At 29.4% G+C, this 26,880-nt stretch overlaps 4 protein-coding genes across 21 annotated transcripts in view; 2 read left to right on the top strand and 2 right to left on the bottom strand.

The window, feature by feature from the left end:
- The first annotated feature begins 537 nt into the window (after nt 1–537).
- LOC100866392 (tRNA (guanine(10)-N(2))-methyltransferase TRMT11) lies at nt 538–3,236 on the top strand. Of its 2 annotated transcripts, none has more exons than XM_012489209.3 (9): nt 538–994; nt 1,067–1,132; nt 1,201–1,446; nt 1,569–1,703; nt 1,805–2,068; nt 2,130–2,268; nt 2,341–2,539; nt 2,629–2,755; nt 2,834–3,236. In XM_012489209.3, exons 1-9 carry the CDS (start codon nt 929–931, stop codon nt 2,993–2,995), a joined length of 1,404 nt encoding a protein of 467 aa, XP_012344663.1. In that variant the 5' UTR covers nt 538–928; the 3' UTR covers nt 2,996–3,236. The 2 variants fall into 2 exon arrangements, 1 of the variants encoding a protein (XP_012344663.1); XR_015293306.1 differs by having other exon boundaries at nt 542–994; nt 2,613–2,755; nt 2,834–2,990.
- LOC100863579 (ER membrane protein complex subunit 2-B) lies at nt 3,005–5,683 on the bottom strand. 7 transcript variants are annotated; one of them, XM_086912015.1, is made up of 8 exons: nt 5,444–5,683; nt 4,783–4,829; nt 4,573–4,686; nt 4,346–4,496; nt 4,122–4,265; nt 3,896–4,052; nt 3,731–3,826; nt 3,005–3,671 (listed from the first exon to the last, which is right to left on the bottom strand). In XM_086912015.1, the coding sequence occupies exons 1-8, from the start codon at nt 5,470–5,472 to the stop codon at nt 3,498–3,500; spliced, it is 912 nt and encodes a 303-aa protein (XP_086768141.1). In that variant the 5' UTR covers nt 5,473–5,683; the 3' UTR covers nt 3,005–3,497. The 7 variants fall into 7 exon arrangements, with proteins under 7 accessions (XP_086768141.1, XP_012344667.2, XP_086768144.1 ...); XM_012489213.2 differs by having other exon boundaries at nt 5,448–5,681; XM_086912018.1 differs by having other exon boundaries at nt 5,398–5,453.
- On the top strand, nt 5,459–9,226 carry Snx6 (sorting nexin 6). Of its 5 annotated transcripts, none has more exons than XM_086912013.1 (11): nt 5,459–5,661; nt 6,132–6,182; nt 6,309–6,359; nt 6,510–6,725; nt 6,806–6,927; nt 7,046–7,182; nt 7,302–7,609; nt 7,683–7,865; nt 8,662–8,725; nt 8,807–8,892; nt 8,990–9,226. In XM_086912013.1, exons 2-11 carry the CDS (start codon nt 6,177–6,179, stop codon nt 9,038–9,040), a joined length of 1,224 nt encoding a protein of 407 aa, XP_086768139.1. In that variant the 5' UTR covers nt 5,459–5,661; nt 6,132–6,176; the 3' UTR covers nt 9,041–9,226. The 5 variants fall into 5 exon arrangements, with proteins under 5 accessions (XP_086768139.1, XP_086768140.1, XP_086768137.1 ...); XM_086912014.1 differs by having other exon boundaries at nt 5,638–5,661; nt 6,118–6,182; XM_086912011.1 differs by lacking the exon at nt 5,459–5,661 and adding an exon at nt 8,050–8,067 and having other exon boundaries at nt 6,122–6,182.
- Nucleotides 9,227–12,837: 3,611 nt separating this feature from the next.
- dpr12 (defective proboscis extension response 12) overlaps nt 12,838–26,880 on the bottom strand; it is a 90,465-nt gene continuing 76,422 nt past the window's right edge. For 2 of the 7 annotated variants that reach the window (XM_012489053.3, XM_086912008.1), the window contains exons 2-7: nt 23,731–23,828; nt 20,258–20,463; nt 19,563–19,724; nt 18,928–19,062; nt 16,865–17,078; nt 12,838–16,648 (exon numbers count right to left, since the gene is read on the bottom strand). In XM_012489053.3, coding sequence (XP_012344507.1) covers nt 16,536–16,648; nt 16,865–17,078; nt 18,928–19,062; nt 19,563–19,724; nt 20,258–20,463; nt 23,731–23,806 — 906 coding nt within the window. In that variant the 5' untranslated portion in view covers nt 23,807–23,828 and the 3' untranslated portion in view covers nt 12,838–16,535. Of the gene's footprint in view, nt 16,649–16,864; nt 17,079–18,927; nt 19,063–19,562; nt 19,725–20,257; nt 20,464–23,730; nt 23,829–23,949; nt 24,731–25,052; nt 25,210–26,880 lie in introns of those variants that run through there. The other 5 variants (XM_003695497.4, XM_086912009.1, XM_086912006.1 and 2 more) reach the window with 4 other exon arrangements.

Raw genomic sequence — 26,880 nt, 5'->3', positions numbered from 1 at the left:
CACTGTTCTATTAGCCATAATCTTACAGATCTACCGATTATGAAATAATCGTTTTCTCTTTTATCGACTATTTTAAATAAGTTATTATATATTATATATTTTTAAAGATATATTTATTCATATTATTATATTCATGTATTAACATACGATTTATATTATTTTTTTTATGTCTCAATATTTATATTTTTTTTTCTTTCTTATCTTTCTTATCTTTTTTCTGCTATATGTTTTTGAAATTTACTTTTTTTCTTGTATCAAATATTTCACAAAATTAACATTTATATAAAATTTTATAATGATTAACTATTATACAATTTTTAATATTATAATTTAATTCAATTTCTTAGTACAATATGTTATAAATGATAAAATAAATGTTACTTTTATTTCATAACAAAATAATATACTATAAAATAGGTCAAATAATTTTGCTGTAATTAATACTTTTAATTCTATATATCGAGAAATAATGACAGTATAAGACTATAATTTTTTCCATAATAATCGACTCACTATATTTTATTTATCTATGATTTTGATTAAGCATGCGCGTATATATAATATGAACAGCATCTTTTTGTGTTGATCACATTGGTTAATGATCATGGATCTTAAATTATTTAATGTTAAATAATATTTATATTTGCATATAATTATAATTTAATTAATATATAATAATTTTCAGTAAAATTAAAAATCTTACATTTTTAATAAAAAAATAAATGAATTAATAAATTAAATTTTATAATACAATTATAAATGCTTTTTTTTTATACAATTTCCCAATTGTATTAATTTATGTAAAAGCATTATAAAATAATATTTCAATTTATAATATTAAAATACATGTAATATATTTTTAACACAATTAAAATCAAAATTTAAATATAATTTAAATGAAAATGAAATAATATATAAAATAATAAGAATGAACAATCCATGGAAAAAATATCTATTTTGGTTTGCTCAAGAACACATTGATTTTCGTAAAGCTGTAAGTAGTTTTTTTATTTAATTTTTATTTGTTTTTTTTTTCATAAAATATTTACGTTTACTTTTTTTTTAGGAGATGGAATCTATTCTTAGTATGTTTGGCATGAATATGTATATCTATCCTAAATTAAAAAAACATGTAAGAAAATACAAATATTTATATTCATATGATTTATAAATAAATATATTATGAATTGTTTGTTTTAGCCATATTGGATAGTTAATTTACCTTCAGAAAATATTGCAAACAAAATTTCAAGTAGAGCAGTCTCTGTACGGTTTTGCATAGAATTATGGGCTAATGGTAAAACAATTGAAGATTTGCATAATAAGTTAAAAAGTTATCCAATATCAGAAATTAATAAATATGCTGGACCACACAAGTCTTTTAAAATAATAGTTGAAACATTTTGCAAACATTTTTCACAAAATGAAAAAGTAAAAAAAATTGATGTAAGTATATAATTAAAGTATATAAATTTATAAAATTAAAATAGATTATTTTTAAAATTAAATTATAAAAAACTTTTATACTAAATTATCTTTATAAATAAATAAATAATATTGTATAAAAGTCTTTCAGTTATTTACCATTAGAGGGACCAGTAAGATTAAATAATCCAGACACAACATTATGTTATATAGAATTTTATGGATTAGATCCTAATAACATTCCTGAAAAACCTTATGAATTATTCTTTGGTAGATGGGTTGGTATCTTTATATTATTATAATATATATTTGTTATCAATCTATTATGTATATATATACATATATGTATATGTATTATCACTTTATACAAATTTTTTAGATTACAAGTGGACAAAGGAATTTAATTCAAAAATTATCCCTGAAAACAAGAAAATTTATTGGTAATACATCTATGGATCCTCAATTATCATTAATAATGGCTAATCAAGCTCAAGTTCAAAAAGGAGATATTGTTCTTGATCCATTTGTTGGTACTGGATCTTTATTAGTTGCTGCTTCACATTTTGGGGGATATACTTTAGGAACAGATATAGATTTTTTAATGCTCCATGGTCGTACAAGGCCTAGTAGAATATCACAAAAGGTAAGATATTTGTTTTTCACTTATTAAGTATTTCAAATTATTATATAAAAATATTAATCAGACTCGAGGAAAAGATGAAAATATTGCTACAAATATGAGTCAATATGGAAAAAGATCATATTACATTGATGTAGTTGTATCAGATTTTTCTTATCCTTTATGGCGTTCCGATATGTGTATAGATGCTATAATTACTGATCGTAAGTATAATTGTTTTTTAGATTAATTTATGAATCTTATTATAAATAATTTAATTAATTTATTAATTATAGCACCTTATGGTATAAGAGAAGCAACAGAAAGAATAGGTACAACTAAATTAAACCCAGTAATAGAAGAACATCAAGCTTCATCTCATATACCATCTAAAATTGGTTATAATTTACCTCAAATGTACAAAGATTTATTAACTTTTGCAGCTAAACATCTTAAGTTAAATAGTAGATTAGTATGTTGGTTTCCCTTATTTAGGTAAAATACATTAATTTATCAACAAAAATTATATATATATATATATCAAATATTTTTTTAAATTAAAATATAGAACATTATTTTTTTAGAGATCAATATTCAGAAGATCAATTACCAACACATCCATGTTTGGAATTAATAGCTAATTCAGAACAAATACTTAGTAATTATACTAGTCGCAGATTATTAACTTATAAAAAAGTAAAAGATCCAAAGGTATGTATAAATAAACATTTTATATAATTAAGTGTAAAAATATTATAAAAAAATTTTAATTCATTTCTCTTTTTTTAGGAATCAGATGAAATAATTTCTACTAATTTAATCGATTTCCGAGAAAAATATTTTGCACTACGAAATGAAAGTAGAAGAGAAAAACGAATGAAGAAAGCTGTAGAAAAAGCAAAGAAACGAGAAATTTGGGAACAGAATAATAAAGAAAATCCAAAAAGATGACTATAATTATTTTACGTGAACAAATATTTATTTTCTTTTAAATTTATAATTTAAAATATAATTTTTTTAAAATTGTTATTTTTCCCACAATCATATGTGCAATTCAAAATATAAGACAAGATATTCAGAAATTTATTACAGATTTGATAACAGAAGAGACTCAAAAATGATAATAATACGATTTTTAATATCTTCAAATGAAAAGATATCGGGAAAGTAATAAATTTTTTTCATTAATTAATTTATGATAAAAATTTTTTAAAATTATTTTTTTAGCTAATATTTCATTATTTTGCACAATAACATCTTAATCCAATTTACTTGATTCACTAAAGGATTCATTTATCAAAGGAAATTTATATCGAGCAATAAATATATATATATGTGTGTGTATATATATGAATATCTATATATATATATAGATTGAAATATAAGAAGTTACATATACATTTACATATGTTACAGTACTTATAAACATGTACATATATATAAATTTATATATCTAAATTTCAAGTTGTAATTGTCCTAATAATCCTTCTAATGCTTTAATACTTTCATCTGTAACTTTTGATTGATATTGCTTTTCAATTTGATTAGCTGCCCATTCACTTAATTTTATTGCATCTTTTTTTTTAGAAGAAGGACATTTGGGTGATGTAGCAATATTATTTGATGCCTATAAATTCAAACTCATAAAAAATTTAATATTATATTTTTAATAAAATTTTTTCTTACCAACAATAAACCATATAAAGCTCTAATATTATTTGGATTCAATCTTGCAGCTTGACAAAAATATGCTTTTGCTAATTCCATATTTTCAAATCCACCCTAAACATAAATAAATATTTATTATTTAAAAAAAATTCAGGTTTCAAATGTTATCAAATAATTTGTTACCTGAGAATATTTTATTTCTGCATATCTTTGATAAATTAAATGACTATGTGGATTATGCAATATGAGTTCTTCCATACAGAATGCAGCCTTAGAATATTCTTGTTCTTGTAAATATAAATCACATAATTCATGCCATGCTTCTTGATCACTCATAAATCTAAATGGATAAAAGATATATTCACAATTGTAATAAGAAGTATAAACAAAATTACTTATGATTACTGACTTTTTTAAATATTCTGTAAGCTCTTTAATAGCTTCTGGTATTCGACTTTTTGCTTTTAATATAGCTATACGTCTTTTTCTTGGTGCAGCATTTGTTTCATCTCTTTTTATAATAGAATCCAAAACTTCTAATGCTTCATCATACCTAGGAATATTTTCTATTTTATTTGTATCATATAATATAAATATACAATATATCATAATTAAATCACAAATAAATTTTACATTTCCAAAGCTTCGAGATGCATAGCATGATATTTATGAACTCTTAAACTGCTAGGAAATTCTCTCTTTAATATTTTAATGCAATATTCCGCTAAAGAATGACGATCACAATCCAATGCTGCTATACAGACTTGTTCCAAAACCAGATATTCTATTTGAAATTTATATATATAAATTATAATAATAATTAATTATTAAACATTTCAGAAAAAATCACTTTATCATACTTTCATTGCCAAGATGATCAATTTTTCCCATTAACTTAGCCTCCCATAAGTCAACTACATCTTTACTTCGTCTTTCACTATCTTCTCTCCATGTTCTAAACAGATCTCGTACTTCTATATATAATAAAATAAAAAAAAAAATTTAATAATTTTAATAAATTTAATTCTAAAAAATTATTTATTTATTAAATTATATCTTTTATAACTTACCTTTCCATGATAATTTATCATATTGATCCTTCATTGTTGAAATGTTACTTTGAAAAAATAATGATATAGATAATATATAATAAATTTATGTGTAACATATATAAAATAATATTTGAAATAATTAGAATCATTCATAATAAATTTAACGTAAAACAAAAAAATTAATTGATTTTATTTTTAAAAAATTCCAATTTTATTTAATTAATAGAATGTCTTCTTATAATAATAAGAATATTTTTTAATATTAAAATTTTACATAAATATTATATAATTATATAAACGACGAATATTTAAACGTTTTACGTATTTTTTATTATAACCTAAATAAATAGAAGGATATCAAAAATTATACATATATCAAGCAAATGTAGAAAAAAATATTAAAACAAACTAAAAAATATTAAAATAATATACACATATATATATATTTATAATGTAAAAGTAATTAATTATAATACATTCTCTAAAAAAAATTGAAATTGTAGTATGCAATATAATCTTACATACGAAGAACAATGTACTATAAATAAGTAATATGTACTTCAAATTTATATAAAAAAAATTATAATAATATAAATAAATTTATGATAAAAATATTGATTGGAACTAACATACACGTAGTTTTAAAATAAATTATTGATAATGTAGATTATATACGTACTTACTTATGTAGATCAGAGTTCGATACATAAACTATATGAATAATTATTTAATAAGAAAATTGTAAAATAAATCATCTTTCAAATATATAATATAAGTAAAAAATATAAAAAGCAATATATATTTCATAATATATTATAAAAAATATATACATATATTATTATATTATGAATGATTTATAAAATTTGATAGATTTGTGAACATAAAAATATTGTATCTGTAAGTATAAAATAGAAATCTCAATATTTAACAAAATACAAGAAATTTTGAATTAATATATTTAATATATTTATTTTTTACGAAATGTAAAATTATTATAAATAGATAAATTATACTTGTATTTTAATAAAGATTTAATAATACGTATTATTTATATAATTGATAATAAGAAATTAATTTTAAATTTATTAAAACATCATTTTATTTTTAAATTTTATTATATTTCATTGTATTTTTAATACAATTGATTTAACAATATATATTTTAAATATTTATCACATTTTGATATTTTTAAATCGATTGTGCATTTTATTAATAATAAATTTTATATTGATGAAAATAATATATATTTTATATATATATATATAAGTATATATACATATAAATAAAAAGAAAATAATTTCATTTAAATGTATAAAATGAATTTTTAAACTGTACAATTAAAATTGTTATCAGTTTAATTCTTATAGTTGAATGCTATAAAATTGAGAACGTGTCAGAGACGCTTGGACGCCATGATGGTAGGTGGAACCTGTTATCACTTATCCACCGATCTGCCTTTTCAACGAATTTAATACTGTGCAGTTTAAATTTTATTTTGTTATAAATATTTTCTACACAGTTTTTAATTAAATAAAATGTTTCAGGACGGCATATGTGATACTGCCGACATTTTAAATAACGTTCCTGCTAAAAAGGTATTTAAATTTTCTTTTTAATATTCTTTATAAATAACATTTAATAGAAAATTTAATTTTTTTTATATATAAATTTATTGTTTATGTTTTATTTTTTAAATATTAATAATTTTTATTTTTAATTCTAATTTTATTCATTTATATTTACAGACAATTCATGCTGACAATGTAGACCTTTCTGATAAGTCATTACAGGTGGATATTTCAGATGCTCTTAGTGAAAAAGATAAAGTAAAATTTACTGTACATACAACAACTACATTACCGGAATTTCAAAAACCAGATAACTTAGTTGTAAGACAACATGAAGAATTTGTTTGGTTACATGACCGATTTGAAGAAAATGAAGAATATGCTGGATATATTGTATGTATATTAATTATTTTTTATACTAAGTACATAATTACAATTTTTAATAATATGTAGAAAAATATATATATTTTTAGATTCCTCCTTGTCCACCACGACCAGATTTTGATGCATCTCGTGAAAAATTACAAAAACTTGGAGAGGGTGAAGGTAATATGACACGTGAAGAATTTAATAAAATGAAACAAGAATTGGAAGCGTAAGTTATATACAATAACTTTAAAATATATGTAATTTAAAATATATTTAATATAAATACATTTTACATATAATATGTAAATATATATTGATATATTGATATCATTTTTTTTTTACAGTGAATATTTGGCAACATTTAAAAAAACTGTTGCTATGCATGAAATGTTTTTAACTAGATTAGCACATCATCCAGTTTTTCGTAATGATCATAATTTAAGAGTATTTCTGGAATATGATCAAGATCTTTGTGTAAGAGGTAAAAAAAAAACTCATTTTTCTTAAGAAGGATTTTATTTTATAAAATTTATCAAAATTTATTATTAAATTTATATTTGTATAATATAAATAAAAAATATAGATATTTTGTTTTTTCAGGAAAAAATAAAATGGAAATGTTTGGTGGTTTAGTAAAATCTTTTTCTACTACTACAGATGAATATTACTTATCTGCGACAGTAAAAGATGTAAATGATTTCTTTGATCAAGAAATGTCTTTTTTACAAACTTATCATCATAATTTAAAAGAAGCAACAATTCGCGCAGATCGACAGACAACCAAACATAAAGATGTAGCAGATTCATATATTAAAATTTCCACAAATCTTTTGCAGTTAGCTACAACTGATACTGGTAAATTGGAGAGATTTTTAACAAAAATTGCAGAAATGTTTGAGAAATTAAGGGTAAGATTTTTTACAATTCAATTTATTTCATTCTTTTATTCATATTTATATTTTTAATATTAAAATTTAATAGAAAGTAGAGGGACGGGTAGCATCTGACGAAGATTTAAAATTATCAGATACATTACGTTATTACATGAGAGATACAGCCGCAGCTAAACGACTTTTGTTTAGGAGATTAAAAGCTCTGCATGCATATGAATCTGCGAATCGTGCTCTTGAAAAAGCTCGTGCCAAAAATAAAGATGTTCATGCTGTAAGTATGTTATTTATAATATTGTAACATTAATAATAAATGGTATATATATATATATATATATATATATATATATATATATATATATATATTCATTATATATTTTCTTAAAAAAAATATATATATATACTATGTAATATACTATTAGCATCTAACTATAAATTTAATTTTTTTGCTTATCAAGGCAGTGGAGGTTGCTGAGGTGTGTTTTTCTCCATTCTTATGTTTGCCGCCTTGTAGTATATAATTGTTTTAAATATTTTTTATTTTAAAAATTATATATATAACAATGTTTATTGGAACTATAAAATATTTTATAAATTGCATAATGCGCTTTTTTGTAAACAATAATATTTTCATAGGATGATATAATTATTATATATTAAAGGAAGAAAGAGAAATTGAAAATTGTAATTGAAATCGTAAATTTTAGATTATTATTTCATTAAACATGCATGAAATAGATTTGCATGAATATTTCTTTTTATTATATCGATTTTATTTAATTTCAAGTAAAAAAATTAAAATATCTAAAAATTTTATAAAAAAAAGATAAAAAAAGGAAAAAAATACCAAATGTTGAAAGTATATATTTTATAATAAAATTGTGAAAAATATAAATAATATTATAATTAAAATAATTGCATGTTTTTTATTATTTTTATTATTTTGTATAAAGTATCTCGTGATAGAGATACTCTAATAAAAGAATAAAAAAAATCTGTATTGATGCAAAATAGTTGTTAAAATTAATAATATTATTTATTTATAATTATTTTCGATTTTGTTAATTTAGGCGGAACAAGCTCAAACAGAAGCCTGTGAAAAATTTGAGCAAATGTCAGAAAAAGGAAAAGAAGGTAAAAAATAATATATTTTATACATATTTTTCCAATTTATTTAATAAATGGTCATAAATAATATTTTAATTTATATTATAGAGCTAATGGATTTTAAAACGAGAAGAGTAACTGCATTTAGAAAGAATCTGATTGAATTAACAGAACTTGAAATAAAACATGCAAAAGTAAAGATGTTTTCATATTTCTTTCATTATTTTTATCTTTCATTTTCATTTTTTTTTATATAATTGTTCATTGTTGTAAAAATATTTTTGTTTGTAGGCACATGCGGAATTGCTCAAAAAATGTTTAACGGTTTTACGAGAAGAGTGAAGCAATTTTATACTTTTCATTGCAAAGATTACTATGTAATCTATATGAAGATAACAATTATCTATTTAAAATCATAGCAATGTAATGGTATTGTAAAATATATATTTTTTGTTATCTAGATTTATATATGTTATCTGAAAGAAAGAATTGTATTATTAATTACAAAAGAGCTTCATATAAAGTTAATTTGTGTTATTTAATATTCTCAAAGTATAAAAATTAATATATATGCTATAATCATTATATAATCACTATTTATGCTTTATAGTAAAAAGTAATTATTTTTCATATAATTTTTTTTTAAATTATTTTATATATAATAATAATTAAGATATTGACGCTTATTGATTTCTTTTATAGATTTATTATAATTTGTTATATATATAAGCTCTATTCTATTCATTTTACATATATTATAAATATAAATGTTTTTTTAAAAGTATATGCTTTGTATTCAAAAAATGAGATTCATGATAAATGAGATAATTTAAGATTATCTGCATTATGTGCATTTTTGAAATAATAGAAATAAAAAAATATATATATATAAGTGTATATATATGTATATATACTTACACGAAATGGAAAATTTTATAAAAAATGTATATGTAAATTATTTATAACAAATATTAGAATATTCATGTACATAAAAATGTTGAAAAATTATGATGTAGAATTCGAAATTCAATCTATTTCAATTATATTACTACATATTTTAATTATATTATTAATAATTAAGAATATTAATTACAATATAATAATACTTAGAATTATATTCTTCTTTAAGAAATTTTATATTTTTGAAAATTTATTACATTTTATGAAATATTTTGTTTACAACGATTTTATGCACAATGCATGTGAATATAATGAATAAGTCATTTAAAACATTTAAATAATTTTACTAGAACTTGAAAAATTGAAAAAATTGAAATTTGAAAAAAAACAATTACAATTAAATGATATGAACAGCGAAATTTGTAACTATAAAAAATTTTTTTATTCCAAATTATTATTTTTCATTTAAGAATAATATTTAAGTAAAAAATTATTATAAATTAGAATAGTTTATAAGATTTTTATATATAAATGGGTATATATTACATAATATCAAATCACTTTACAATATTTGTTTAATAAATTAATACATAAATTTAATAAATTACATGATTATGTTTAAAAAAGCTTTGAAATTAAATAATTATATTTGATCTGATTAGATATTTATAATAATATCTAATAGAATCATTGAATCATTCATCTGCCAAAGATAAGAACTAAAAAGAATAAAAATAATTTACTGAAAGAATTATGATTATATATTATTATATATTAAATGAAATTTATTATTTAAGTTCTTAACTTCTTATTAAGAATTAATTTAAAATATATTATTATTCATAATTTTAATATTAATAAATCATATATTGTATTTCCCAGAATTTGTAGAATAATTATTAATAATTTTTAAATCTATTTATCATACAATAATCTATATTGCATAATTACACAAAAGAGAGAGATTTTATTAACATCGTTCATAAGTAATTATATAAAAGCACATTTTTTAATATCTACTTCTTGCATTTTTTCATTTCATTTCAGAAAAAATTAATAAAGATGCATATTTAATGATGCATATTCAATATTTTACACATTGTATTTATTATTATTTAAATGTTTGAGATATTGAACTTTTCTGGATTAATATCAATGAATAATAGATAAATCTATATTTTTTGTTAGACTTTTTTGTATTTTTATTATATGATATTCATTAAATTTTAAAGAGTTCAAAAAAATTAATTTGTTGGCAGTTATCATTGAATTAAATGAAAGTTGAATATAGTTAAAAAATAGTTTAAAATTATTAGCTTAATATTTTTTGCTTTTAATTTTATATTTATTAATTTTATATTTTAGTAAAAAATTTTAAAACTCAGGTTTTTAATTTATAATATATATTTAATGTATGAAAATTAAAAATGTATTATATAATTATATGTATAAATATATTCATATATTCAATCTTGTAATAAACTTTGAATTTCTTTTTAAAGCTTTTGGATTTTATTCAATTTATATTTTTATTACAAGTTTTTAATGTATTTTGTGTTTTTCAAAGTTTAATTTTATTTAATTTTGTTTAATTTTAAAATTTTTATATATTTTAATTTTAACCATTTGTAATTATTGATATTTTAAAATTACTCTATTTTTTTTTTTTAGTATTGCATTTTTCACTCTCCAATTAATATTATTAAAATTAAATTATAAGAAATTTTCATCTTGTTATTGATTATTCAATTACATTGAAAAATTTTAATTTTAAATATTTAATTATTATATTTCTGATATGATTTTTTCTAACTTGCACACATATACATATGTACTTTTAATTATTCACCGAAATAAAAATGTTTAAGTTTGTTTTATGTTTTTCCAAGTACTATAATTTATAAAATTTTTTTTATATGAATCGTTTGTGTAAAGAAAAAATAATGAGCTCACCTTTTTTTCTTGAAGGATAAATCATATGTGCTTAACCAAGAACGCTCGTGTCCCTTGAAATGTAAGAAAAATGTTGCAGAGGATGCAAGGATAATGGTGTAATTTAAAATCTTTTAAAATCTCTACCCGTTATTTTTTTTATCAATCATGTTTTCTCACAATCTAGAAAAGAACAATCAAAAACTGATCAATTGATTAATTTTCATTATTTTTTTCTTTCTTTTTTTGAAGATAAAGACGATCTTTTTGAATCTAGATTTAAAGAATCCGGGATCTTTGAATTAAGAAATTTCTCGGTACCAATGAATGCTACATCGGCTAACGATTCTAATTTTAAGATTCATTGAAATTTTTCTTTAAAGGAAATCATTTTTAGTGTTTTGTCAAATCACAAGGAAAGTTATCGAATATATAGGGATCATATTTTTTCCTTTTTTTTTTGTTTCATTTTTCTTTTGCAATGAATATCAAAGAAAAGTAAAACCGACAGAAAATTTGCAGCTTTTTCTTTATATTGATTTATGAATGAACGAAAGTATATCGCCCGAAACGAGATTTACTATAAGTTTATTGATCGGTTTTATTTAATTTGACATAATCTAGAAAAATCGTTTTGCACCGTTTCAAATATGCCGAATAAATTTCTCCTTTTTAAATGATTCTAACGAAACAATTTATCACAAATACTTATTGCAACGACCGATCATGAAGCAATAAGCAGTATTTGATCAACATGTTTCATCTTCTCACGTGCTATATCTTCGAGATACAGAAAAATTTTCAAGATAAATTTATCGACAATCAACTTTTTCTCGTCTAATTATTCCTTTTACATTCGATATTTTTCTTACGTTTCACAATATATTTATATATTTATATAATTCATATATACGTTTTCCGCTTATACACGCAAAATCTTTTTTTTTTTTTTTTTTTTTTGATTGTGAACCATCTACAAACGAGCTGTATTTATTTTATTATTAGGACGACGTAGTTGGTCTTTTATAATAATCAGACTTATATTACACGCATGCAACCACGCACGCACGTACACGCACGTGTAGACTTTGATGATTTATTACAGAACTAAAAGATATTGTCATCGAGACCTTAACGAAGACAATTAACTACACGGTTCAGAAATATTACTTTTATATTTTCTTTCATAATTTTTCCCATCTTCCATTCTTTTATTCTCTCTTTCCCTCTTCCTCCTCGTTCAATTTTTTTTTTATTGTTGCGGTGAATATGAAAATTCAACGGAGCATAATACAGACACCAAAAAATCGATGTTTTATATTGTGGATTTTATTAAAATTCGGTTCCAACGGATTTATGAATAAATGTTCGAAATAAAAGGACACAAATGTTCGTAAGAAGGCGGGCGTAGAAAGAAAATGTCGATCAACGTAAGAAAGTATTTCTTTTTTTCTTTTTTTTCATTCACCGTTTGTATACGTTTGTATCGTGTGTTTGTGTATTTTTGTGTTTTATGTTTCTCGAGTTACGCAAAATATTACGAAATTAAAAGGATCAAACGATCGATATTGATATATCGATAAAGTGTCCTTTTTTTTTTTTTTTTTCGTTACACAACGAACTTAGAAGTTACAAAACATCATTATATGCATGGTGTTGAAATTACACAGAGATTTTCTATGGCAGATACATATCTATCGATGCCTCAAGATTCGAGATGTTACACGCAGACATTACGCGACATATGCGTAAAATTACGATCCAAATTATTTCGAGTGTATTAAAGTCTTATTATTTATTATATCCTATCGATCTTACATTCTCTATTAAATTTGTTACTTATTTCAAAAGAGATCAAATCGTTTTCAATATATCTTTTTCTCACTCTCTCTTTCTCTTGCATTTGTGTTATTTTATGTTATTTATCTTATTCATTTATTCTCTAGAAGGTTCTAGACAAAAGTTTTACCGAAGAGTGTTCGAAGGTTTATTCATTTTTTCCAACGCGTACAACATCGTTTCTTCTTTAATATTATTTAATTTCGTATAAATAGTGATCCGAATTGTTAAATATATAATTATTGATCGGTTATTTTTCTTCCCTTATTAATTATATATCGATGCGAAAACGATGCTCAATCGTCGAGGGACGTGTATTTTCTTAAACCAACTTAACTTAAGGGAAGTGGAGAAAAAATTTTTATCGGATGAAAATATCATTTTTCGTTTGCAAACACAGTTTTTACGACGATGGGTCAAACAACGTGAAAGCAAGGAAGCGAGTAAATGAATCGATCGAATCGAGTTTCGTGTCTCATGGCTTCTTTTATTATACTTCCCCTCCTTTTTTTCTTAGACCCTCCCCTCCTCCCCGTTTTCATTCTCTACGTTTCTCTGTTCAATCGATAGCGGTGTCACGCGACACGCACGCGATCCTGTTCACATGGAATAATCGTTCACTTGGAATAAGAAAACTTCGTTATATATACGTAATAATTCAGAGTTTTCTAATATACCTAATATACGCAGATCTGTCTCGAACAGTCGTAAAATCGAAAATATTATGAAACGATCAATCCGAAGATTTTGCTACGTCGAACGGTAATGGCAGCTTCTGGATTTTACACGAGCACATCTCCCTTTACATTTCTTACGTCTATAATACTTTGTCGTTTGATCCCTGTTTTTTTTTTAACCTTTCGTCCGCATTTAAGTTCTCTTCTATTTTCGCGATTTTCCATTCTCCTTTCTCTCCTCCCTTCCTTCTTCTCCTTTCCTTTTTAATCGAAAACAAAGACTTGCTTTTTTTTTTTCACAATACGTGAACAAATCGTTTCAAATGATTATCAAATGCAGACGAAATGTCGATAATAATACAACAACAATTCCTACGGATAGTCGAAAGATTGATTGATAAATTGTGTAGAGAAAAAAAAAAATCTGTTTCTTTTCATATCATCGTCAATATAATATTTCTTTTAATCCTCGACTTATTTTAAACGCTAGGACAATTGAAAATACATACGTGTCGTACAATCGTTTATGCGAAGTTCCAGTTTTCGGGGTTAAATTCGTATCGAAAGTACAAAATTTTCGATGGTTTTCTTTTATGTATCAGCATTGAAACGAAAATTCGGAACAATATTCGGTATTACCTGTCGTATCATAATAATATATATTTCATTCACATCTCGGTTTCGAATAAAAATTCGAGACGAAACATTTCGAGAACGGTGTAAATTATTTAAGAATAAATTCAATGTCGATCTTCCAATGTTTACGTACAATTTATCCACTTTTGTGTATAACAACGATATTAATTAGAGAGGTGGAGATAAGAAATGCACAAGTAGGAAGAAATATCGATCTTTTTACGCGGATCTACGATATTATTGCGCACTATGAAACGTTGAAAATTGAAACGTCTCTTGCGATGATTAATCAAACAAGGAAACGCGTGTGAATGATACGAGGATCGAAGGAGAGGCGAAGGGGTTTGTTAGAAAATACGTTCCGCGTATTCGTTTCGATGCTCGTCGTAAAACCGTCGAAATTTTGAACTTCGAATACATCGATACGCTCTCGTGATTAATTCGTGTTTGTTTCGTGACGAGAGCCACGCGAAACTGCCGTGGAAAACTGCCACGACGTAGCAACGTGTTGCTCTGCACGTCTATATTTGAAACGGAATCCGGGAAGATTTCTATCGTGATCGTCGCTTTTTCTTTTCTTTTTTCTTCTTTTTTTTCAAAGCTAAATCGACGTGACGCAAGGATTCGTATTGCTTTTCGAAAAATATCGCGATTACAATTAATCCATTCCTTTCTCCCCGAGAGATCCACGCGTGTGCCCGCCGATCATCGAATAATAAGACTTCAATTGGAATTTTTCGCTTGAAAAAAAATAATCTTACAGCGAATCTGTAAAACGGCTATATATATATATATATGTATGTATATATGTATATAAAAACTGACGCGATCACAGATTTCGTTTCTTTTTATTTATTTTTTTTTTCTTCTTTTTTTTTCCCTTTTTTTTTTCCTTTTCTTTTCACGTAGTTTAATAGAGATAATTAAGATAATTAAAAAGTCGGTATCAGGTATTGAAGAAAAGAAAAAAAAAAAGTTTTACAACGAACAAAGATAGAGACGCGCTACTTCAATACGATTCGTTTCTTTATTTATTTAAACGTATACTTATAAATTTTTATTGCACTTATCGATTCTTATTCATTCTTCCTGGATGATTGAAACTGAGACAGCGTTCGCGTATGGCGCATACGCATCTCGCGTTTGGTTCTCTCATTTTCGTTTCGAAATACTTTTTTCGTGGCGGGAAGGAAATACTACGTGTATTAGTTTCAAATTAAAACGGACAAATTCTACTTGGGATAGAGGGAAACTCGAAGGATACAGAATGGACAAGGGAGAGGAGCGAAAGAGAAAGAGAGAGAAATTGTGATTACCGATGAAGATCTTTTTTTCCTCTTCTTTTTTTCTTCTTCTTTTTTTTTTTTTCTACAATATCAGCCGCACGTCGAAGAGAACACGTGGACACACGCAAGAACGATCCACCATGAAAATCTCGTATGTCGAAATAAATTCAAGCCACCGGCGGCTTCGGTTTCGACGATCGAAAAGAAAATATTATAGGATGAAGATGACACGGGTTGACAAGACTTAACGAGATTGTACGAACGCGGTTAATTTGAACGGAAGGGAGAAATGAAAGAGGGAGAATGAAAAGAAGGAGTGGGAGAATAACGATGGCATGGAGATTGAAAAATTATAAAAGAGACGAAACGAAAGAGAAGAAATGGTGTTGAAAAATGCGGAGAAAAATAAGATGCTCGGTTGTACGACGGGATACGACGATGTTCAGCTTTCAAAAGGGAAAGAAGGAGAATGAATAGAGAAGGGGTTAAAATCGCAGAAATAGTAGCCTATCTATCACAAACGGAAGTAACGGTAATAATAATAATGGACATATCGAAGAGAAACGCTTATCGCGTTAAAACGACCTCTATCGCAATGGTGACAATTAGTACTAGCAATTCACAGAAATTTTTCTTCGCGGCCGACGTCTTGCGCCGCTGTATGGCTGCCATTTTGTCACCTGAAACGATCATCCAATTAGCGATTCGATTTTTTACAGTCGCAACAATTTCAATTTAATCGAAATGAAAAGAAGGAAAAATCTTATTATTTACTGAATCTTGCATAAAAGTTGTTTTGCGTCGAAAACAGGAATGTTTGTTTCTATTTTTTTTTTTTTTTTTTCATTAAGGAGAAAACAGAATCAGAGGAGGAATTATTAAATGAATATTTTTACCTTCTGTGACAAAGACATAGATGGATGCCGGTTTGGTATTCGAGGCGCTGCACGTATAATTGCCTGTGTCCGATTCAACCGCTTGGCGAATCGTCAGTCGACTTTGAGTCGAGCTGGAATCGGTTTGTACGGTTACGCTGCTGCCTCGCGTAGTGTCGTAATTTATCATTCGATTATTATGATACCAGAAAACGTATTGCGGCGGTGTTGGACTCTGAAACCGTAAAAATAAATCCTCGACGTGAAACGATCGTTCTGAAATTATATTCCTTCTTCTTATATATAACGTACGTGTATATTTTTCTGCCGTTAATTAAAATAATTTCTTCCGATTTTGAAACAAAACACGTGAAAATTTATTATATTCGTCGAATGAGGATCGTTTAAAAATATATCATTATCAAACGTAAATAATAATTCAAGGAAAATTATTTTCGTAACTATTTGTTCCATAACTATCTCATTTACCTTTAATCCTCTCGTAATAGTGATCCGTTAAATTGGCATCATTAAGTATCAAAATCGGCTAATAATTACGCGCCACAACTACGTCACGAATTAGGTCGAACCAAAACGAGAGAGGAGAGGATCTCGACGAAAAAAAAAAAAAAAAAAAAAAGAAAAGATACATAATTTTTACCCAATTTTATTTTACTACTCTTCCTTCATTTTCACCAAGGATCATATTAATTTTTCAGAACGGATCGTATATTAAAAAAATCTCCTCGTAGGCTGGAATTTTTTTAATTAACTCTAACCGGGATAATTGACGAAACGATCGATTTTTTCGTCGTATCGTTTTTGCATCGCGAAAAAGAAACGAAATGAAACGGAAGGCAGGACGCGTCGAAACACATTCGATACTCGGCCTCGGAATGGAAATACTCGAACGGCGACGCTCGCTCCTTATATACAGTGAGTCGAGTGAAATAGGAATGTCGAAGTCAGCCACTTGTACCGAATTTCGCGGAGCGTCTCCTCCACTGCTCAATCCCGTGCTGCACGGGAAACGTAAATCGTTTTCTCGATTTCGTTCGATCGTTTTGAAACGTTTCCGTCTATCGCCGTTTGCCACGGTGTCACGGTGTCATTTCTCCCGGTGTACAGAGTTCAAATACCCGAGATTATCTTAAGACGATATTATGTAACGTACTTATGAATACCGTATCTTCTTATAGGGCGCTGAAGCCATATCGCTTTCCAAGTTAATACCGTCAATTTGCCGGGCAAGAATTTTTCTTAGACGCATTTATTCGGCATCGGCAGCGGAGAGAAGGAGACGCGTCTAACGCGTTAGACGAGAGATACGTTCCATCTTTCTTCTTTTCTTTTTTCTCTCTCTTTCTTTTTTTTCTTTCTTTCACATCTGAAACATTTAAGACCGCGCCACGCTTTTACGTGCGCGCGTACGTTATGCGCGTACACGTAGGCAAGGACGTAGGAGAGGGGGAAAGCGCCTCACTTTATTTTCGTTTCCCGATAGTGTCGAGTTTGCAGCGGCGGCCGGCAACGCCGCTTTAATGCACTTCCACTCTTGTATTCGTGACTAAGCTGTGCCTATTTCGCTAGAGGTTTTTTTTTTCTTTTTTTTTTTTTTTCCGCTCTACGCTACGGTACGAAGGTACCGTACATTGAATGCTCCCCGCGAACTGCAAGCTATACGTTTCTATGTACCTTCGTTAAGCGGATGGACTGCGCCGTGACGTGCCTTTATCCCACCGGCCTGTATATGAGCGACACGATTATTTCTCCTGCACCGGTATCAATGCAGCTGATAGAAAAATTTTCGCCACCGTATACATTTTATTATTTTGCACGATGAAATACCGGTACTGGTATTTTCAATACGTGCCGGTCGGTCGTGGTTGCCCCGTTTCGAAGAAACGGCAAAAAAGAAAAAGAAAAAAGAAGGGGAGGGGGGAGTGGTGATACCTCGTACGACCGTACGAGGAAAAAAAATTGAATAAGACTGCATTAATCATTCCGAGACGTTGAAGAATGGAATTTTTATTACGTCGGAATGAATGAAACGGGATTAAAAAAAGAAAAAAACCGATTCTCACCTTTTCTATTATGCACACGAGATTTATAATGGATCCTACGTCGACGTGATGCTCGCCGCTCCCTAATATAAACGCTTCTGGTATAACTATGTTTAGATTGACAAAGTGCGATAATATCCCTGTACTCCTCGAGACCTGTAATGGAAAACGAGCTATTATATACTTTCATCGATAAACATAGTTCAAGCATACTTTAAATATATAGTTATTAGGTGAAAAAAAAAAAAGAAGGTAAAAGGAAAAATCGTTCGTTTCCCCTCCCGGATAAAACTTCTCGCGGAATTCCACCTCCTCCTTTTCCATTAATCTTTTCGGATAACTTCCATTAAGTTTCCAATTGTACATCTACGAAAGATCCTATCCATTTCACTTTAGAAGCAACAAATTCACCTAAACACCTCGTTTATCTATCCCCGGCCAAATTTGCCGTGAGTTCTCATTAAAATCGATTCCCTCCGCTCGAGGATCGCGATAACGTTGCGCCAAACAACGTGCAACTTCACCCCTCGCGCAATGAATTCCTCACGGAGGAATTCTCTTCTCCACGAGGGAGAGAGAGAGAGAGGATGCGTTAACGATCGAAGACGAGCGATTAAAACAATTTCCTCGGGCGATAATTATTCGCTGACTATTACCTGACACTCGTAGGTCCCGTTGTCTCTGTCCTGAACGTATTTGATCTGAAGAGTCCAGTCGTCCGAGCCCTCGGGATGCAAAACTTGAAACCGCTCGTCGTTCGTGTACGTGAACGTGGAGCTGGTTAACACATGGAAGTCACGTCGCCGTATCCAGGATATCTGTGGACAGGCGCGCGATAGTGCCATCACTTTTCTCTCGCTTTGCTCGATACGGAGTGCGATTTATTCCAACGGGTATCTTTGAAGGATATTACTCAACTTGGCGTACTTTTTAAGCTTCTCGGTAAGCTTTCATTCGGCTTTTATTATGCTTCAGAAGGATATCTATCCAGAAGGATACGCGTGCAAGGATGCGAAGCATGCGAAATTTGAGGATTCTACGGCGAGTGACACGTAAGTTGATCATAGTTTTCACGATATGACAAAAGGTGGAAACGAATTTTTAGTTAACCGATTTTTGCGTACACGTTTAGTTTTGACATTAGTGTTGCGGTTTTCGATATTACTTGCGTATCGAAATATTCTACGTCTATTGAACACTGATTTTTGATATCGAATGATACAAGTGGATGTTTAAGGAAATAAATTAAATAGCGTTAGAGAGGGCAAATAGAAGAAGAGAAACGTAATTGTAATTAAGAAAACAGAAAGTAGAAGCGCATCGAGGGGATCGCAAAGAGAAAGTCACTCACCTCAGCATCGGATACCGTTCTGTCTGCCAAATTGCGAACTTTGCAATGCAAAAACGCGGTCCCGCCCAATTGCACGGTAACGTTCGAGACGGTGTTGTTGTCGTTCGCATCGTTCACTCTTTGCAGATCGTCCAGATTGCTGAACCACAACGCCTTCCAGTCTGCCGGTATGCTGTACGGGACGCGTCGATCTGAAAAAAAATTTTCTTTCGGAAAAATTTCCAAAGTTCGGTTTAAAAAGTTTCTTCTTTTTCTTGAAAAAAAAAAAACAAAAAAAAAAGAACGAATATTGCATCCTCGAAAAATTTTTAAAAATCTTTAACAATCAATTCTTCCTTCGTTCAATTACGATTGAATATCGAATCGATATTCTTCTAATTTTTCGAATCGAAACTTTATACAGAGGTATACAATATTCGAGATTTTCATAAATGAATTTTTTATATCCATCGTGCGAGGATGGGAAAGGGATCGAGGGTGTTTGAAGTGAAATGGTGTTTGAAATGGGACATCTTTCGTTTGCTTAATTTCACCGTTTTAGACTTTTATTTTATTTCGACTGCGCTCGGTGGCACGAGGAAAATGGTTCGAGAGTTTACTTAGGAATGTTGTTTTTGAAAAACTGAACGTCAAAGCGGGAAGCTTTCGAGGATCGCAGCGCGGAAAAGAATAGGTGGATCAGATTGTCGACTTGGGATTTCGAGTCGAATCTCTCCTCTGTCGTAGTAATGCTTTACCTATTGGATCGCTCGGCTGAACTTTCATCGTGTTTATTTTTCTCATTCCCCCATAATAAGAATTCAACTCTCTCTGCGTCTAATTCGAGATATCATTTTTTCTTTCTTTTTTCGTTTCACGAACGTTTCTCCGCGTTTCGCGAACATGGCGATTAATTGAAAATTAAGAAAAGAAAGAAAAAAAAGGGACAAAAGGAGGATCGGTAAAAAAAGAGTCACAAGAGTCGAAGAAGGAAGACACGGTTTTAAAACGTGGATCGGGGAGAAATGGATAAATACGGGGGGGGGGGGATAATTCGAAAGTGAAGTCTGGTAAAGGGAATAGGGAAGAATAGGGAAAAGTACGAGATACCACGCGAACTCGTCGTTGATAAATATAGAAATCCGTAAATGGAAAGGGAGGGGAAGAAATTGAGGAACGTGGAAGGGTAGCAAGGGGGCAGGAGAGGGCGAAGTTGGAAGGTGATGGAAGGGTCTAGGCAAAAGACAAGCACTTGAGACTGAAGTTTGCGAGCTTTTTGAATGCAGGGCATAAGCTACCTGCCTTTTGTTTCCACGAGACAATGCGAAACCTTATACAACGAGACAAGAAGCCGGGGGTCTACGAGGGAAAAGGTGCTTCTACTTTGCTTCGACCAGTTAGTTGGCAAGGATTGTACTCTTTTCTTTCCTTCTTTTAAGTATTCCCAATTCATAGCCACTTTTTTTCATCGGTGGATCTCAAGTGTTCGTCGAGAAGAGGATTTTTCGTGAGGTTGGGGGCATTTTTCCTTATATTTTTTCTTCTTCTTCGTTCTTTTCATTCCGTTCTTCAGGGACATCAACGCTTGGCATATAGACATACCATCGCCATCGTGCCTCGACGTGCTTTGTGATTGGATCAACCACTCGTTTCATTCGACGAATCTACCATGCCGATTGATCAATATTTTTTTTGTTAAAAACTCTGTAGATTGAAATTATCTTAGAGGCAAATCACTTTGTATATACCCCATATATCGTTCTTTTACATAACGCGTTTTTATTATTCATTCAATTTTCACAATATCGTTTCGAGGGGCGGAGAGTTTTTCTTGGAAAACGACTTTGTTTTGTGCCGTGGTTCACACTTTCGGTTCCACACTTGCGCTTGTCAACGCGCTCCCGTATTTATCCCTTTTCATCTCTCCCTTCCTCCTCCTCCTCCCCCCCCTCCCCCCCAAAAAGAAAAAGAATCTCGTGTCCCATTTACTTATCGCGCGCCAAGAGCGTAAGCTTTATCTAATGCGTACTTAATCGCGTTAAAGTCCGCTTGACGTACTTGCTTGACTTCTTGCACGAACGGGGATTTCGAATAGAGACGTCTCGTTCCAGTCTCTCTCTCTCTCTCTCTCTCTCTCTCTCTCTCTTCCTGCGAAAGATGTGCCTCCACGAATGGAGGAAGCACGAAGCGAAAGACCGGATTCTAAGATCCGATGGGAAGCGTAATTTCGAACAACGAAGTTTCGATAAACGCTTTATCCGACAGCCGAAGGATTATACGAGTTAATACGTCCTCCAACTAGCGTTACGCGGGTGTAATATAGATAGCTCTTAGTTGAATGTTTTGAATATTATTTCACGAAACTCCCCCTCGGGACAACGTTCGTTGTCGTGAATATAAATCATTTTCTTGAGAAATGGGAACGACGACGACGACGATGATGATGATGAATGAAGATCCGAGAAAGAAAATTTTGACAAATCAGATGTGAGATTAACGTGTTTGAAATGTTCGCGAGATTAGATCGCGAAACACATTTATATGAGTGTGAAACGGACGAAGTGTGAAATAAAGGTTTTTTAAACGCGTTAGCAGGGAATTAATATTCTAACATACATATTGGGAAACGGAGAGGAAGAGAGAGAAGTTGAGTAATATAAATGTAAATTTTTATTTCAATATACCGTATAGAATGAAGGGTGAGGAAAAGAAACGTCGCAAAATACCTTTTTAAAGGGAATTAAAGTCTTAATACTTTAATCCATTTTTTTTCTTCCAGGATAAAAAACAAGATTCAATGTAATTTAATATATGTTTCATAATAAGATATAAACGTATCTTATTTACATATTATCGGAAAAATAAACTAATTGTTTTACATTATTCTAATTTTTTCTTTGAGTTCAACATTCCGTAAAATGTTATAAAAGAGAAAAAGAGAGAGAGAGAGAGAGAGAAAGAAAAAGAAACTTGTAAAGGAATATTTTATTTGATATACAAATTTTTTTATGCAAAAAGATTTATTTCTACCGATATAATGAAACTTATGATATTAATTTTTTTTTATTTTTTAATTCAATATATATAACAATTCTGTTTGTTATATAAAAAAAATTACTCTATACGTAAAATTATTAAAGATTGAAATTCCTTACGTATATCTTCGATTATCGATAATCGTCCTTAACTCTCCATATTTCTATACAAATTCCTTTCAAACAATTTCGAAACAATTATCATGCCGAATTTCACTTTTTTATCTGTCCATACACCATCATTCTCGATCAAGCCTCACCGAATCAAGCGATTATTAATTAAGTCGTTTAACTGGATTGTATCCCGGACCTCGAAGCATTCGGTGAAATTAAACTGGGAAAGGCAGAATTGCATCGGGTAAAACGGATGCCAAGAAGTACAAAAGATCTTATATCCTCGCTGGGAAATACGGTGAACGAGGAAGAAGGCAGGTTAAATGCTCGGAGAAAATTATTTACCTTTATCGAGCGACCTGGCCAGGAGAATTGTCGGCAGGATCAGAAAGACCATGTACCACGATAGCCGGTCCCGCATCCTTGCGAGGTTTCCAGTCCTCCTGTGGAACGTACAAAGAAAAAGTGGATGAAGAAAAAAAGCGAATTTTCTTTTAAAATATGAAATACAAAATTTAACTTAATCTAATAATCGAGACGTAATATGATTCTAAAAATTATTACTTGTCGCGTTCTACAAAAATATTTTTACAATTCTATTATTCCTTCTGATCGACGATTCCAGGCAAGGAGTTAAAATAGGCAAACAAAAAAGGCGAAATTTCTTTAAAATATAAAATATAAATTTAACTTTTATGTAACTTAATTTAATTAAGTTATATAAGATGACGTGATATAATTCTGAAAATTATTGCCGTGAATTTTAATGCGTTGTACAAAAATATCGACAATTCTGAATATCTTTACAATTCTATTATTTCTTCTGATCAATGATTAGTTAAAGTTAAAGTTATAGAATAGAAGAAATTCGCGTAAAATACAAATTCGTATATTTTTCTGATTTTTCCGGTAACGGTTGCGCGTTCGTTTTTAAATCATCTTTTAAGGTAAACGATCCCCGAGCGTGGATCCTTTCCCCAAACCACGCCAACATTATTCGCGATCTGTTTTCACGTGTTTCGTATGCATTTGAGAACGCGAAAGAACTTATGTCCGATTTATAACAAATTGCCTTCGTTTCGTATGGCATTCTTGAAAAGATTGAAGAAATACCGCGGAATACCGCGCGCCGCTTTTCACCGATTTGCATATTAAAAGAGACCGCGGATCCTTTTGATATCGCGAATTTTAATTCTCCCTTTTCCACTCCATTTTTTCCCTCCCTCTCCTTTCTTCCATTTTTAAATTTCCCTTTGGAATATGAGTAAAAATTAAACAAAAAAAAAAAAAAAAAAAGAAGAAGAAGAAGAAAAGAGAAATAAAATATATAATAATTTATGAAAGAAAGAATGGATCAAAGGAATATACACGGTCGTTAATTTCTTCGCGTCTTCCTCGATTATAATTTACACGAGACGGATTAAAACCGAGGAAAACAACGCTCTCCAACAAATAAAATGATCCGCTTGATTTCCCGCGCTCTTGTAATGTAACGAACAAATTGAATGTTTCACGGAAATAACGAGCGATACCCAAATCCAACGTATCATTTCTCACAATCGTTTATCGCGCTCGTGATGTTATGCACTCGAAATTCCGCGAAATTTTCGATTGATCGATGCGTTTCTTTTAAATATTTATATATCCGCGATTCTCGTTACACGAACATCAAAGATTCTTCCCTCGTGTATTTCCCTCCTCTCCTATATCGCGTTTCGAATATTTCCTTTCCTTTTTTTTTTCTTTTTTTTATCACTAATCACTAATCACTAAACAACGAAGAGATCTATTTCTTGAATGGATCTTTTTCGAAAATTGACGATTCTTTGTCGACTGTTGGATAACGATTACGTAAACAATCAACATTTATTTGTCAATTATTTGTCAGTGTTGATTAAATCGTTCGCACGGCGGAAATGGAGGAGTGCGCACTTATTTCTTGCGGTTGATCGCTGCCAGTCGCGTTAATTGGCCCGTTAAAGTCCCGGCACAGAGGGCAGAGAATCGTTTCACGGGTAATAAAACGGGACGAATGCAAATAGTTGTGATAAATCGAGCAAACGTGGCGCCTTTATCGCGAAAGGATCGTTCGCGTTAACGTTTAACCGCGTGTTTTCCCAATCCCTTCTTTCTCCTTTCTTTTTCTCTACTCTCTCTCTCTCTCTCTCCTCCTCTCCGTCCTTTTCACTCCCCCCCTCTCCTCCCTCCCAATTCGAAACCATCTCGTTCCATCGCTCGACCGAGTCCGGGATTACACCTATAAAAATCTATTGTTCGAATTTTTAAATGGCGCAATCGTAATTCCGCGTGATACGGATGTAAAGTTTGACCAGAGCAAGGAGGACGGGGAAACGAGGGAAAAAGAACGGAGGGGAAAAAAGGAAAGAGAGAAAAGGAATGGCGGAGGTAAAACGTTTTAAAAAGCGCCAAAATTGCCCGACGTTTATTTTTATTTTTCCATCCACCAGTATACGCTGAAATATTTTCACAAGGAAATGTTTATTACACGCGTAATCCGCGTGTCTATTGATTTTTGTCCCTCCTCCTCCTCCTCCTCCTCCTTCTCTCGTGGTTTCAAATTGGGACGAGAGACGGAATTTAAAAATCGACGCGATAAAGAGAGAGAGAGAGAGAAAGAAATTGTTCGAATTGGCCAGAAGGGATTCGCGATTCGAATATCGAAAGGTCGAAAGGAAACGCTCTTCTCGCGGTTATAAACCGCGACACGAGGTGTGATTTATGAACGAAACGGTGGTAAAATTGTTATTAGAGCGGGGATACACACGCGCGAGAAAAGGAAGAAGGAATGAAAGGAAAGAGGTCTGTAAGTCTGTTACAGACATCGTTATTAGGACGAGTTGGAAGGATACGAGGACTGGATATGGAAATAAAAAGAAGAGGTAGGGTAGATAGTTATTACGGATAAACTAAAATTTGCATTTATCCCGACGTTATTTAGTTTAATTTAGAATAGCTGTTATCTAAAATAATTTCCGTGCACGCTCACGGCCAACGGGGCGATATTTAATGCGCATCGAGACTCGTGACTTCCTAATTAGATTAAAAAACGCAATCAGTCCCACGTTTTCCGTTATTCTATCTTATTAATTTCTATGCCGTGTCCGTGGCTATTAGTTATAACGACACTTTTAAAAGGGACGTTAGATGTTGTTAGATCTTGTCGCTAGAATTCGTAATTACATTGCAAAATGATATCATCGATCAAATTAATGTGTCGTATCCGGCTTTATCATCTGTGTGTAAACGTTTAACCCTTAGAATTAATGGCTTAACGTTTATTCATTCGTGCATGCGATGAATTTTTTGCTTGGCAATTTTTTTTTATGAAATTTTAAATATATACGTAATATCGAATCGCTTTGAGTCTGTTTGTTTGAATTGAATAAATAAATGCATGCATCGTTTGAACAATAAGATCACGCACAACTTGTCCTATATATATTAAAATAATAAAATTAAAATAAATTTTTAAAG

The sequence above is a fragment of the Apis florea genome, unplaced genomic scaffold (genome assembly GCF_048593485.1).
Source record: "Apis florea isolate Af1SG1 unplaced genomic scaffold, ASM4859348v1 contig_3367_pilon, whole genome shotgun sequence".
NCBI lineage: Eukaryota > Metazoa > Arthropoda > Insecta > Hymenoptera > Apidae > Apis > Apis florea.
This window is presented reverse-complemented; position numbering and strand designations above follow the sequence as displayed.